Here is a 15,442-nt window from a genome sequence, read left to right as displayed (position 1 = left end):
ACATGGTGAAGCCCCAAAATTGCCCTCGCTAGAAGCCTGTGTTTCAGACATAAGGAAGTGGATGGCTGCAAACTTTCTACTTTTAAACTTGGACAAAACAGAGATGCTTGTTCTAGGACCCAAGAAACAAAGAGATCTTCTGTTCAATCTGACAATTAATCTGGATGGTTGTACAGTCGTCTCAAATAAAACTGTGAAGGACCTCGGCGTTACTCTGGACCCTGATCTCTCTTTTGAAGAACATATCAAGACTGTTTCAAGGACAGCTTTTTTCCATCTACGTAACATTGCAAAAATCAGAAACTTTCTGTCCAAAAATGACGCAGAAAAATTAATCCATGCTTTTGTTACTTCTAGGCTGGACTACTGCAATGCTCTACTTTGCGGCTACCCGGATAAAGCACTAAACAAACTTCAGTTAGTGCTAAATACGGCTGCTAGAATCCTGACTAGAACCCAAAAAATTTGATCATATTACTCCAGTGCTAGCCTCCCTACACTGGCTTCCTGTTAAGGCAAGGGCTGATTTCAAGGTTTTACTGCTAACCTACAAAGCATTACATGGACTTGCTCCTACCTATCTTTCCGATTTGGTCCTGCCGTACATACCTACACGTACGCTACGGTCACAAGACGCAGGCCTCCTAATTGTCCCTAGAATTTCTAAGCAAACGGCTGGAGGTAGGGCTTTCTCCTATAGAGCTCCATTTTTATGGAATGGTCTGCCTACCCATGTGAGAGACGCAGACTCAGTCTCAACCTTTAAGTCTTTACTGAAGACTTATCTCTTCAGTAGGTCCTATGATTAAGTATAGTCTGGCCCAGGAGTGTGAAGGTGAACGGAAAGGCTGGAGCAACGAACCGCCCTTGCTGTCTCTGCCTTGCCGGTTCCCCTCTTTCCACTGGGATTCTCTGCCTCTAACCCTATTACAGGGGCTGAGTCACTGACTTACTGGTGTTCTTCCATGCCGTCCATGGGAGGGGTGCGTCACTTGAGTGGGTTGAGTCACTGACGTGGTCTTCCTGTCTGGGTTGGCGCCCCCCCCTTGGGTTGTGCCATGGCGGAGATTTTGTGGGCTATACTCGGCCTTGTCTTCGGACGGTAAGTTGGTGGTTGTAGACATCCCTCTAGTGGTGTGGGGGCTGTGCTTTGGCAAAGTGGGTGGGGTTATATCCTGCCTGTTTGGCCCTGTCCGGGGGTATCATCGGATGGGGCCACAGTGTCTTCTGATCCCTCCTGTCTCAGCCTCCAGTATTTATGCTGCAGTAGTTTATGTGTCGGGGGGCTAGGGTCAGTCTGTTACATCTGGAGTATTCTCTTGTCTTATCCGGTGTCCTGTGTGAATTTAAATATGCTCTCTCTAATTCTCTCTTTCTCTCTTTCTTTCTTTCTTTCTCTCGGAGGACCTGAGCCCTAGGACCATGCCTCGGGACTACCTGGCATGATGACTCCTTGCTGTCCCCAGTCCACCTGGCCATGCTGCTGCTCCAGTTTCAACTGTTCTGCCTGCGGCTACGGAACCCTGACCTGTTCACCGGACGTGCTTGTTGCACCCTCGACAACTACTATGATTATTATTATTTGACCATGCTGGTCATTTATGAACATTTTAACATCTTGACCATGTTCTGTTATAATATCCACCCGGCACAGCCAGAAGAGGACTGGCCACCCCTCATAGCCTGGTTCCTCTCTAGGTTTCTTCCTAGGTTTTTGGCCTTTCTAGGGAGTTTTTCCTAGGGAGTTTTTCCTAGCCACCGTGCTTCTTTCACATGCATTGCTTGCTGTTTGGGGTTTTAGGCTGGGTTTCTGTACAGCACTTTGAGATTTTAGCTGATATACGAAGGGCTATATAAATACATTTGATTTGATATATTGGCACCTAAGTATGGTGATAATATCGTATGCTGAGGTCCTACAAGTTATACTTCCCAACACACTTCCCCACAGCTATCTTAGGGGTTTGATATCCTCTACTACATTGTTTCCCAAACTTGGTCCTGGGAACCCCAAGGGCAGTATGTTTTGGGTTTTGCCCTAACACTACACCGCTGATTCAAATGATTAAAGCTTGATGATTAGTTGATTCTTTGAATGATCTGTGTAGTACTACGTCTACAAAACAAAATGTACACCCCTCTGGGGTCCAAGGACCGAGTTTGGGAAGCCCTGTTCTGTTACACCTGAATATACACTATATATCCAAAAGTATGTGGACACCCCTTCAAATGAATGGATTCGGCTATTTCAGCCACGCCCGTTGCTGACAAAATCGATCACACAGCCATGCATTCTCCATGGACAAACACTGGCAGTAGAATGGACTTACTGAAGAGCTCAGTGACATTTGATGTGGTACCGTCATAGGATGCCACCTTTCCAACAAGTCAGTTCGTTAAATTTCTGCCCTGCTAGAGCTGCCCCGGTCAACTGTAAGAGCTGTTATTGTGAAGTGGAAGCATCTAGGAGCAACGGCTCAGCCGCGAAGAGGTAGGCCACACAAGCTCACAGAACGGGACCGCTGCGTGCTGAAGTGCGTAGCGTGTAAAAATCATCTGTCCTCTGTTGCAACACTCACTCCCGAGTTCCACACTGCCTCCAAAAGCAACGTCAGCACAAGATCTGTTCGTCAGGAGCTTCATGAAATGGGTTTCCATGGCCAAGCAGCCGCACACAAACCTAAGATCACCATGCGCAATACCAAGCATCCCCTGGAGTGGTGTAAAGCTCGCTGCCAATGGACTCTGGAGCAGTGGAAACGCGGTCTATGGAGTGATGAATCACGCTTCACCATCTGGCAGTATGACGGACTAATCTGGGTTTGGCGGATGCCAGGAGAACGCTACCTGCCTGAATGCATAGAGACAACTGTAAAGTTTGGTGGAGAAGGAATAATGTTCTGGGGCTGTTTTCTATGGTTAGTTCCAGTGAAGGGAAATCGTAACTCTACAGCATAAACTTACATTCTAGACGATTCTGTGCTTCCAACCTTGTGGCAATAGTCTGGGGAAGGCCCTTTCCTGTTTAAACATGACAATGCCCCAGTGCACAAAGCGAGGTCCATACAGAAATGGTTTGTCGAGATCGGTGTGGAAGAACTTGCCTGGCCTGCGCAGAGCCCTGACCTCAACCCCATCGAACACCTTTGGAATGTATTGGAACGCCGACTGCGAGCCAGGTCTAATCGCCCAACATCAGTGCCCAACCTCACTAAGGCTCTTGTGGCTGAATGGAAGCAAGGTCCTGCAGCATTGTTCCAACATCTAGTGGAAAGCCTTCCCAGAAGAGTGGAGGCTGTTATAACAGCAAAGGGGGGACTGACTCCATATTAATGCCCATGATTTTGGAATGAGATGTTCGAAGAGCAGGTGTCCACATACTTTTGGTCATGTAGTTTAGCTGCTTGGGACTAACTTTAACCTTTAAATAACCTAGAACCAAAGGATAGTGCTGGGTATATATAGTTCGCTATAACCCACCACTGTCCCTTTCTAAGTTGGTTTCAGATTATTGGGGGCAAGGAAAAAGTTTTTCACAAGCAGCCTCAACTTTTAAGGTCTGCATAATCCCTTTCTGATCCAGAGACCATGTTTCTGTCTTTCTAAAGGGCTTCTCTCTCTCTCTCTCTCTCTCTCTCTCTCTCTCTCACTCTCTCTCTCTCGCTCTCTCACAGCAGTAAGGCTTAGTTGCCGTTGTGCAGCAGAACTTTTAATAAACAACTTTCCAGCCACCAAAACAACATTACTATAATGTAAACTGGATTGTAAAGGCTGTAGTCATCATTCAATTCCAGCTCAACCTGTCTGTCTGTCTGGAGGACGCAGGTTAATGGTATATTTTTAAACATGGAAGACTCAGCTCTGTTTAAAGGTGGTATTGTTGGGTGAAGCATTTTTTTATGTGTGCTATCTATTGTGAAGAAGTTCAGTTCGGGTAGAAAATGCGCACACATACACACATACGCACACACACACATACACACATACGCACACACACATACACACATACGCACACACACACACACACATAAGCACACACACATACACACATACACACGCACACACACATACGCATACACACACACATGCACATACGCACACATACACATACACACATATTCACACATACACATATTCACACATACATACACACATATACACACACACTCAGTTGTCTCTCTCTCTGGCTGTTTACACGGGCAACCCAATTCTGATATTTTTACCACTAATTGGTCTTTTGACCAATCACATTAGATCTTTTTCAGAGCTGATCTGATTGGTCTAAAAACCAATTAGTGAAATGAAAGGGTCAGAATTGGGCTCCCTGTCTAAACCTTTTCTCTGAATTAATGAAATCTGTGGAGATCAAACAAACATTGAATATGAGCTCTCAGCGGTGTGTATCCCTCCCTTCACAATACACTCGCTGTCTCTGCAAACCCTTACAGACTGAGAGGAATATTATACAATTGTGAATCGACATGTGGTATTATACTGTTTAACCCTACAACTTCTCCCTATACACAGCCTATGTCCCTCTCCTCAGAGTACCTTGGTTCTGGATATGTGAATGTGAAAGATATGGCACACAGGTGAAAATGATAAATATCTTTCAACCTCTCTAACCTGACCTCTGAAGTATTGTGGTTCCACCGTTCTATAAAAAAAACACAATGGAACAGAATGAGAATGAATGAATACATGAATGAATAGAGAGGGAACATCTGCATTAAAACAGTGTCTTTCGTCTACATTGGTGTCATGGAAATGATATGATATGATAGGTGGGCTTTGTCATAGAATCTATTATTTTGTACAGTATGTTCATTCTATAGGCTGTGTATAATGACCTGCTTGTTCAACTTTTGTAGGGATGATCACTATAGCCTAATGTTTCACTGGGCACCATTGGGGAAAAGTACAGAACAAATTAATTTAAATTTAATTGCATTTCCCAAAGTAGAATAGAGTATAAATATATTCCACCAAGAGTAGTTTCACCAAGAGTGAACATTTAATTTGTCTTCACTGTACCTTATTAAATTCCTATTTCTTCACTTACTGTACATTGACCCTGATGTGGTAGCCTGCAGCACATAAAGTCAGTAGGGGGACGATTCTCACTGGCTTCCATAGCCTGTTCTGCTGACTGTGTTGGTTGGGCTGTGTGTATCTCTAGAGTCTTAATTATCACCACTAAAATGGCAGCCTTTAAACCACCCAAGAATCCCACTGTTTCAGACTAGTCCACTGGCCCCCATACTGACTCTGCACCCCCTAACCAGTGTCCCCCTCTCTGTCTCTGTGTACATAATGGAGGCTTTATTCATCGGTAGCCTTGTGGTGTAGGCAGGGACTTGGTTAGTGCTCTCTCTATTTTTCCCCTCCCTCAATCTCTTTGTCTCTTTCACTTTACCACCCTACCCCCTTTGAAAGTGGGAACTTTCTACATAGATGCTCTCTCTCTCTGTCCTATGGCTTTGGTTTGCTCTCTCCCCACCTATCTTCTGTTTCTCTCCACATCACCACCACCTCCCACCTCACTGCCCTTCTCTGACCATGTAGTGGATATGTTATTACTTTGACTAAGACTCTTTCTTTTTCGGTCTCTCTCTCTCTCTCTCTCTCTCTCTCTCTCTCTCTGACCCTGTAGTGGATGTATTATTATGTTGACTCTCTCTCTCTTTGTCTCTCTGCCCCCTTCTCTCTCTCTCTCTGCCCCCTTTTCTCTCTGCCCCCTTCTCTCTCTCTCTGACTATGTACTGGATATGTCATAATGTTGACTTATAGTGTAAGATTACATTCATTCCTATACAGTCTATAGCCATCCTGACCACCGACCCTTCCCAAAATAATTATTTTGGGCAGGGACTCAACTTTTGACCCATCTCTTAATACAAGCCTATGACGTTTGTGTCCATAATTACAAAAGAGTATTTCTTAAGCCTTTAATGAATTTAAGATGTCTAAAGGCCATGTGTAAAATATTTACGCCGAGTCTAACATAAATTGTCACAGCGAGGCATGCTTATATATGGGCTAGCAGTGCTCAGTGACCTTCTAGCCATTTAAAGTCATCTACAGCCTCAGACAGCCTTTTAGTCATGCTGCAGTGAACCTGTTTGATGTGCAGCCAACATTTGTTTAATCACTGGAAGACCCAAACAGCCCCTTAATACAGTACCTCTTAGCAAGGGCGCAACTTTGGTTTTAGAAGTGTGAGGGAGGCAAATTATTATTATGAATTCTTTTTGTTTATTTTTATTTCATTTTTACCCATTTTTCTCCCCAATTTCGATCTTGTCTCATCGCTGCAACTCCCCAACGGGCTCGGGAGGCAAAGGTCGAGTCATGCGTCCTCTGAAACATGACCTGCTAAACCGCGATTCTTAACACCCTCCCGCACCAATATGTCGGAGGAAACACCGTTCAGCTGGCCACCGAGGCCAGACTGCAGGCACCCGGCCCGCCACAAGGAGTCGCTAGAGCGCGATGAGCCAAGTAATGCCCCCCGGCCAAACCTTCCCCTAACCCGGATGACGCTGGGCCAATTGTACGCCACCCTATGGGACTCAAGATAACGGCTGGCTGTGACACAGCCCAGGATCAAACCCAGGTCTGTAGTGACGCCTCTAGCACTGCGATGCTGCGCCACTTGGGAGGCCCATTATTGATATTATTTAACTTTTTTTATCCAGTTGGATAAACTCTCCAAACAGCCTACCCGACTCCTTGTAAGAGAGCCTACACCTTCACAATAAATCCATTAATTTAGACCGGTCTAAAGAAGCATGATATGAAGAAAATGTAGTGTATTTCAGAAGAACAGAATAGCATACTCTGAGTTGTTCTTATGTTAGGTCCTGATGTGGTTAACAAAGAAACAGGTTCTCCTATATCCTTAATTTAGAGTTATTAATGTAACTTTAGTTGTTCTACAAACATTGGGCTATATGTTTAGATTTTTAAAACATTGTAAGGCTGCATGATGCGAGTCTAATGATGATTTGGAAAAAAGTAGCTTGAAAGGCATGAGCTCTGCTTTGTTTTTTGCGCAGGCTGTACACACTTCATCAGTCGCTCACAATTTGGCAAGCACTTGATAATGCCTAGAATTTCACAGCGACATCCCCTTAGTGGCCTTAACACACCCTAAAAAAATCCATGCCTTTTGAAACCCGGAGTGCTGCGTTGTGCCCTTCTCCTTGAGTGTGCTGCGCAATCTCACAGGCTACAAGTTAAGACACATCGGGGACGCGACTGCGTGCGTCCTTATCCAATTCCGAGGTGCATATTGAAGATATTGGAAGAACTGTCCACATTTACTTTTCGTCAGCCAACAAGATGAGTAGGCCTAACAAACAGGAAAAGCACTAGCCTATGTCAATCTACTATCCCCCATAGTACAAAGGTTGACCTATTCTATTCTGTGTGAGAAATAAATATTCCAAACATAGTCTGGGACAGTTGTGGGATGTGATAGATCCCAAATTAATACAACCACTAGGCAATGAGGCTGACGCAACAGATCAGAAAGTTAAGCTTAAAATGTTGATAAACTATTAGGCTATTTCTTCACATTATAAGCACAGCAGTGCACACATGGTGGTAGGATATAAGCGCAAATGTTCCATTAGTGGGAAACACCATTATCAAAGTGACTGCAAAAGCAATTATGCAATTAATGCTTTTATTATTAAAGTGCATTTTTATGGAAAAATATGTCTTCCCCAAAACTGAAAGTCACGCGCTGCTTATGTATGCCAGTTAGGCTCTACACCCCTTGTAAAGCGGATTAATGTGCTTCATTTTAAGAAGTTATTTGGCCACTTTAGTTGTGATACAAACCTTATTAAAACATATAGGCCTATGGGCTAGGTTCCATGAGGTGTGTAACTATGAATCGAACAAGTTGCAAAAAAAATACATTGTTTCTTATGCTGGGCATCATTCATCATTCATCAAGTGATAATATATAATTCACAAGTGATAGGCTAATATTGTCACCCATCAGACTGTTCTTGATTTAATCTTGTCTTTATATAAACTAAATAATATATATGTGACATTAGTTTTGATTTAGAATGGACCATTATCATGCACCTGTATCGAAACGGGCTGTGGGAAAAAAATACATGTAATCGATGCACTATAATTGCGAATGGAGGACGCTTTTTCCCGTGGTTTATTTTCATGCCAGCCAGGTAGGTTATACGCCTGTTGTAAAGAGAAGCAATGTGCTTAATATTAGGAAAGTTGAGAAATAAATATAGTAGGCCTAGCCTATAGAAAGCTGATGGAATCCTCCTCTTTTTAATAGCAGTCATCACTCTGTTTTCTCCCGCAATTACACAGCCTATAGAAATGTTGCGCAACATGAGCTCATGATCTCTTATGAAGTGTTTGTATCGATTTTCGATGACATTTGAATTGATGTCAGAGTGATTAGAGGGACAATAGAGTGCTGAGTACCAGGCAGTTAGCAGGTTTGGTAGGCTACTAATGACCATCAGCAGCATCAGAGCTTGGAGAAGCCTAAATACCGTGAATAAACGGTCATGTGGCATTTGACTACCTTCAAGTCTCGTGACCCCCAGTGTGACGGTAATACGGTCACCGCAACAGCCCAAGTCCCCCCCCCCCAGTGAAGGTTGCGCCGCTGCATCTTAGTGTACACTACATGTGTATATATGCTTGGAGGGCATTCTGTACTTATTTGGATTCAATGTGGTCTAATCAGTGTTCTCCTCATACCCGTGGTATACGGGCTGTTAGCCACGGCTGTTAGCCAATCAGCATTCAGAGCTCGAACTACCAAGTTTATAATCAGTGTTCTCCTTTCTTCTGCTTGTTATGCTTTAACTGGGTCATGTGACGAATATATTTCCTCACATATTTATTAATTGATTGAGAGAATCTGGAAGTTTTATCCCTATCCCAAACCTTAACCCTTAACTTAACCATTCAGAATGAGTGCCTAACTTCATGTTTTAACCCTATCCAAAGCCTTAACCCTTAACTTAACCATTCGGAATGAGTGCCTAACTTCATGTTTTAACCCTATCCAAAGCCTTAACCCTTAACCTTCTAAATGTGACATTAATAGCAACTTCAAGATTTGACGTTTGGAAAAACAGAATGATATGAGGAGACAACCCAGGTTGTCAAAAACACTTTGAAATTTGACGTTCAGAGCAACTTCGGAGACTGTGAGAGCTTGTTGTTTTTCCAGGTCATGTGAACTGACCAGGAAAAACTCCTGGCCCTTGTCATAACCTCTGCGTAACATTGTCATAAATTTGATGTAGGGTCCTGATTATGACAGAACACACAGGTGAAGAGTCACTGCGGTGGTTGTCCAAAACGCTGAGGCACTTTATTTAGAATCCATCCAAAGAGAGCTGGTCTCATTGAATCAGCAGCAAAACGAATCACACGCTTAACGGGGCCATCTGGAGGGGGGATTTAAAGAGTGTGTGTGTGTGTGTTGGTGTGTGTGTGGACAAGGTTTGGCTCTGCTGTCATGGTTTAACTATATAGATTAGATACAGTGATGTCATCTGTTGGATGGAGGAGATAGTGATAATGTGGATAAAGTTTCCTGATTGGCCAGGTCAACCTGTTGGTCCATACCTCGCGGGGTTAATCACCAGACACAATCTCATTCATTTATTGTGACGTCTCCACGGCGATATCATTCCATAAGCGACGCAAGGCAAATCAATTAGACAGACCTCACCGATGATACAGAACCTTGAGAAAATTATTGATTTGTCACGACACCGACGGAAGGTGGCGCCCCTCCTCGCCCGGGTGGCGCTCGGCGGTCGTCGTCGCCGGCCTACTAGCTGCCACCGATCCTCTGTTTCACTTTCTGTTGGTTAGGTCTAGGTTTGGCACGCACCTGTTTTGTATTAGTTGTTAGTGGGGGGGGGGGGGGGGATTTAGTCTAGCTAGGTAGGATTGTTTTTTGTGCGTGATTGTTCTATGTCAGGACATATGTTGTTTGAGGAGCAAGTGTTTCCCTCTGCCTGTGATTTTCGCAGAGGTTATTGTGGGCTGCGTCCCTGCATTGTGTTGGGCTGGGGTTTTTTGAGCATTTGTTTTATGCACCCTGCCCTACCTAGTTTTCGGTCTGAGTGGATACCCATTAAAAGTGTGTTCACGGATTTTCTGTCTCCTGCGCTTGACTTCACCTCTCCTGCTTCCTTGAGCCACCCCTGACATGATTGTACAGATCGGTTGCTGAAGTAATGTGTGTGTGTGTACAATTCTTGTTGTAACAGGATACCCACAGTTCCAAATGGAACATTTATTTCAGCTTGGCTATTTACAGTTGTCCCTTTGGGCTGCTTGTGTGAGCTTGTTTGAGCAAGTGTAAGAAACAGAGAACACAGCAACACTCAGAGACTTTTGGCATGAATACTTTATAACCCCTAGAATGATTCAGAGACTTGACCTCTGTGGCAAATGAGTCTGTCAATTATTCAATTATTGTCCATGTACTTAAGCCAAGCACCGGGTTTGGCCAATGTAGGCCATCATTGTAAATAAGAATTTGTTCTTAACTGACTTGCGTAGTTAAATAAAAAAATAAATGAAATTAAACAATATGATAAACCCCCAAATAAATAAATAAACAAATAAATGAATGTTTTAATATATAGCAGATACAATAGATTTACAGACAGGCAGACACAGGTCAAACAAACATATGTACTGTAAACTCCAGCTGAAAGACCAATGCAAAGTCAAAATCATGAACTCGTCATAGCTGCACCACTTCAATACGAGAAGTCGTCACCTGACTTGGCTTTAAGTCAACCAACACACTGACATCTAAAGTCTCCATTTTGTGCGTACATTCTCCTGTGCTATGCGTGGGGATAAACGCCGACGTCCTGTACATTACCTTGGAAATAATGGATGATGCAGCGGGACGAGGCAGAGGTAATGTACAGAACGGACTAGTTTATCCTGCTTATACCACCGTTTCCAACAAACAATATTAAAGCACACACTTATCGATATAAATAACAATCATGATATTTTCATTTTGGTAAGTGAATTCATACTTTCATCTTTCCACTAAATCTGGTCGTAGTTCTATCGCTGTTGTTCATGACTTTTGTTCTATATCTATGGATAAGACCCATTGTTATTTTTATTTATTTTTATTGCCATGCTGTCTGACAACGTTCCTATCCCTTGCTTTTAGCTAGCCAACCATGGCTAACACCGTCACGTCAACATCTGCAGCCAGAATTAACCGAAAAGTAGCCGCATTTGCGTTTAAGCTGTTTTCTACTGACATTCATTTGGATACATCCATAACAATGAGCTGATGATGTGCGATTTTGCCTGACAGAGAAAAGTTTCCCTTCTCCTCAGGGCACGGTTTCTTTTTTTACGAGGAGATCGCATTGCATATCAAACACAAGGCTAGAAGCTAGCTAAATAATTTGTTGCTAGCAAACCTGCCAATATGACAACCTAATTCAATATCAGTGGCTGAAAACAGGTCAAAGTAGAAACATGTGGATTTGACAACATAGAAATTCATGTTCATTCCATCACTCACCATGTTAGGTCATCATTCTGGTCATCATTCATTTGGTCATCATTCACCATTCTGTATACTTCTGGCCCTTCTTTGGACACTGTGTTAACAACCCTCCAGACGAGCTTCAATGCCATACAACTCTCCTTCCGTGGCCTCCAACTGCTCTTAAACGCAGGTAAAACTAAATGCATGCTCTTCAACCGATCACTGCCCGCACCTGCCCGCCTGTCCAGCATCACTACTCTGGACGGTTCTGACAGAATATGTGGACAACTACAAATACCTAGGTGTCTGGTTAGACTGTAAACTCTCCTTCCAGACTCACATCAAACATCTCCAATCCAAAGTTAAATCTTGAATTGGCTTCCTATTTCGCAACAAAGCATCCTTCACTCATGTTGCCAAACATACCCTTGTTAAACTGACCATCCTACTGATCCTCGACTTCGGTGGTGTAATTTACAAAATAGCCTCCAATACCCTACTCAAAAAACTGGATGCAGTCTATCACAGTGCCATCCATTTTGTCACCAAAGCCCCATATACTACCCACCAGTGCGACCTGTATGCTCTCGTTGGCTGGCCCTCGCTTCATACTCATCGCCAAACCCACTGGCTCCAGGTCATCTACAAGACCCTGCTAGGTAAAGTCCCCCCTTATCTCACTGGTCACCATAGCAGCACCCACCTGTAGCACGCGCTCCAGCAGGTATATCTCCCTGGTCACCCCCAAAGCCAATTCCTCCTTTGGCCGTCTCTCCTTCCAGTTCTCTGCTGCCAATGACTGGAACGAACTACAAAAATCTCTAAAACTGGAAACACTTATCTCCCTCACTAGCTTTAAGCACCAGCTGTCAGAGCAGCTCACAGATCACTGCACCTGTACATAGCCCATCTATAATTTAGCCTAAACAACTACCTCTTCGCCTACTATATTTATTTATTTATTTATTTCCTTTGCACCCCATTATTTCTATTTCTACTTTGCACTTTCTTCCACTACAAATCTACCATTCCAGTGTTTTACTTGCTATATTGTATTTACTTTGCCACCCTTATCTCACCTCATTTGCTCGCATTGTATATAGACTTATTTTTCTACTGTATTATTGACTGTATGTTTGTTTTACTCCATGTGTAACTCTGTGTTGTTGTATGTGTCGAACTGCTTTGCTTTATCTTGGCCAGGTCACAATTGTAAATGAGAACTTATTCTCAACTTGCCTACCTGGTTAAATAAAGGTGAAATAAATAAAATAAATAAATAAAATTCAGATGTCTCTGCAAAAACAAATGAATGCTAGCTAGCTAGGTTCTCGTTGGACCTGCGTTTACAATGTATCCAATAATCGGTTTATGTGGTTGCTAGTTTAGCTTTCTGTAACTTTGTAGCATGTGCAGTGCTTTATACTGCGTCTTGATTAGGTGTCCCGTATATCTTGTTTAATGCCCATTCTAGATTGCTCTTCTAGCCAATCAGAAACGAGTATTCAACAATGCTGTGGTATGAAGTTAAATAGTGCTCTTATAATGGTCACAGCATATAATGAGAGAACATCATTTATTGAATTTTTTTAATTGGTCCTTATCAAAACTGGCCTCCCTCATTGTTCATGTATTATTTTATTCTTTGTCCTTCGTTGCTTCCCCATCACTCTCAGTGTGGGGTTTCATTCACAACACCTGGTCCCAGTCACAATGTAGTAGTGCGTGAGGTATATGTCCCATTCCGGAACACCATATCAGATGCCAGGCATTCTTTAGGGAATTCTTTTTGTCCATTGGTGGCCTGTCTCTTCAGTGCTACAGCACGGTAGTCCACCTGTTCACAGTCCAGCCCAGACTCCAACCAACGGAAACACACAATCCTCTGGAACGACCGGCGGAAGTTATCCGACACAAAGCCGTAGAGGATGGGGTTGGCACCGCTGTTGGCATAACTCAGGATGACGAAGAGCTGGGTGACCATGGGGTTGGGAGGGTGGTGGAACACACTGACCAGCTGGACGATGTAGAAAGGCATCCAGCAGAGGACAAAAACCGCCACCACACACACCACCATCCGTGTGATCTTTTTCTCAGAGCGCCGCCGCTGCAGCCAACCGGCTTTCAGCCCGACCGCCCGCATGCGCGCCACCATCAGGCAGTAGCAGAGGCAGATTGCACCCACAGGAAGCAGGAAGCCGAGCAGGAAAGTGTAGACCACGAACGCCTCCGACCACGCTGCCTCGGGCCACAGAAAGTTGCAGTCCACACCGCCGTCCTGCGCCGGGACCGTGTCGGCGAAAATTATAATGGGGAGGATGACAAGGAGCGAGAGGCCCCACACGCAGACGTTGACTACTTTGGCAACAGTCGGTCGGCGGTAGCGGGCAGCCTTGATAGGGTGAACCACGGCCACGTATCGATCCACGCTCAACACCGTCAGACAGAAGATGGACGTAAACATGTTAATGCCGTCCACGCTCAACACCAGACGGCACATGAGCGAGCCAAATGGCCAATGACGTACAGCCGCCGAAGTCGCCAGAAACGGCACACTCAACATAAACAGTTCATCTGCAATTGCCAGATTCAATATATAAATATTGGTGGCGGTTTTCATCTTGGCGTACTTAAGGATAACATAGATAACCATGGTGTTGCCTGTTAGACCCACGCAGCAGACCAGGGCGTAGATGGAGGGGATGATGATCTTGCTGGTGTCAGGTTCCTGGTCGTAGTCCTCATAGTCTAGGCTGGAGTTGTAGGGGAAGTCGGTGGGGTATGCTGAGTAGTTGCTGGTGCCATTGGCGGCCATGTTGTCTATTTTGTCCAGTTTACCTCAATTTTGGGTTTTTCCTACTGGGAGCTAAGATCTGACTTTGTGTATATCATTTTTTATACAATGGATGGGTCTAATCCTGAATGCTGATTGGTTAAAACCACATTCCAACCGGTGTCTATTCCCACAAGTTACCACCGGCTAAATCTATGAGTCTCTATGTCACATTATAGAATATAGTACACTTCTCAATGCGCTTAGCTGGCTCTTCGTTATCGCCAATGTGTTGCTTTAGTGTAAAGTACCATGGGTCTCTGTTAAACTCCTTTAAATAAATGGGTCAAAAAGGAGTGAGGAAGGAGCAGCAGGAGAGATCCTCATTCTTTGTATACTGTAGGTGCGGCTCTGAAGAGAATGTGTAACATGTTATTCTCTTATCTCAGGGTCCATAGATGGGGTTAATCTGAACTAAATCAGAGTCCTTGAGTCTCTCTCAGTTCTCATGTTTCCCAGGGATTTCTCATTATAAAACCCAGCCTCTCAACCAACCGATAAGGGCACTGAAGCAATTTATGAGGCTGAAACAATGAATTCTTGGCAGCCAAACGCTTAACATTCCATATTCATTCACAAATAAACTCATATCTTATTACCCATCTGTTTGTAAGTGGTTCTTAGGAGTATTTAATTTAAATCAGGGCAAGGTTTCTGGGTATCACTCAAAACTTGGCCAAGGGAGAACATTCTTTCGATTGATTACGATGTCCTGTTGGAGAGAATTCTGGAGTGGTTGGGAGTTGTTCTGCCCTGTTCTGTCTGGTCCGTCCAAGCTGGTCCAATGGCACACTCAGGAGTGGTTTGTGGTAAGAGGTGTTGCGGTGAATTCTGCACCCTCACTATTCCATGTGTCTGTGGGGATAGAGGGGTGATCGTTTCATCGTTACACCCAGGCTGAACAAGTCCATGTAAATCACTGGGTTTTGGTTTGAGCTCTTCCCTGCTACACCCCCATTTTTCTTTGAGTCCAGGAAGCCTGTAAGAAAACACAAAGAGCAATTACTGGCCTAGTCCCTAAAGGAACTCCAAACAAAACAGCAGAAGAGTTCTGGCTCTAA

The 15,442-nt window shown here is 44.0% G+C and overlaps 1 protein-coding gene across 1 annotated transcript; it reads right to left on the bottom strand.

Annotated features, from left to right (window-relative positions):
• Positions 1–12,894: 12,894 nt before the first annotated feature.
• On the bottom strand, positions 12,895–14,984 carry LOC115199222 (somatostatin receptor type 1-like). The gene is made up of 2 exons (XM_029761847.1): positions 14,981–14,984; positions 12,895–14,386 (listed from the first exon to the last, which is right to left on the bottom strand). The coding sequence occupies exons 1-2, from the start codon at positions 14,982–14,984 to the stop codon at positions 13,257–13,259; spliced, it is 1,134 nt and encodes a 377-aa protein (XP_029617707.1). The 3' UTR covers positions 12,895–13,256.
• Between the last annotated feature and the right edge of the window lie 458 nt (positions 14,985–15,442).

The sequence above is a fragment of the Salmo trutta genome, chromosome 8 (genome assembly GCF_901001165.1).
Source record: "Salmo trutta chromosome 8, fSalTru1.1, whole genome shotgun sequence".
Lineage (NCBI taxonomy): Eukaryota > Metazoa > Chordata > Actinopteri > Salmoniformes > Salmonidae > Salmo > Salmo trutta.
Note: the sequence above shows the minus strand (reverse complement) of the source record. Positions and strands in the feature narration are given on the sequence as shown.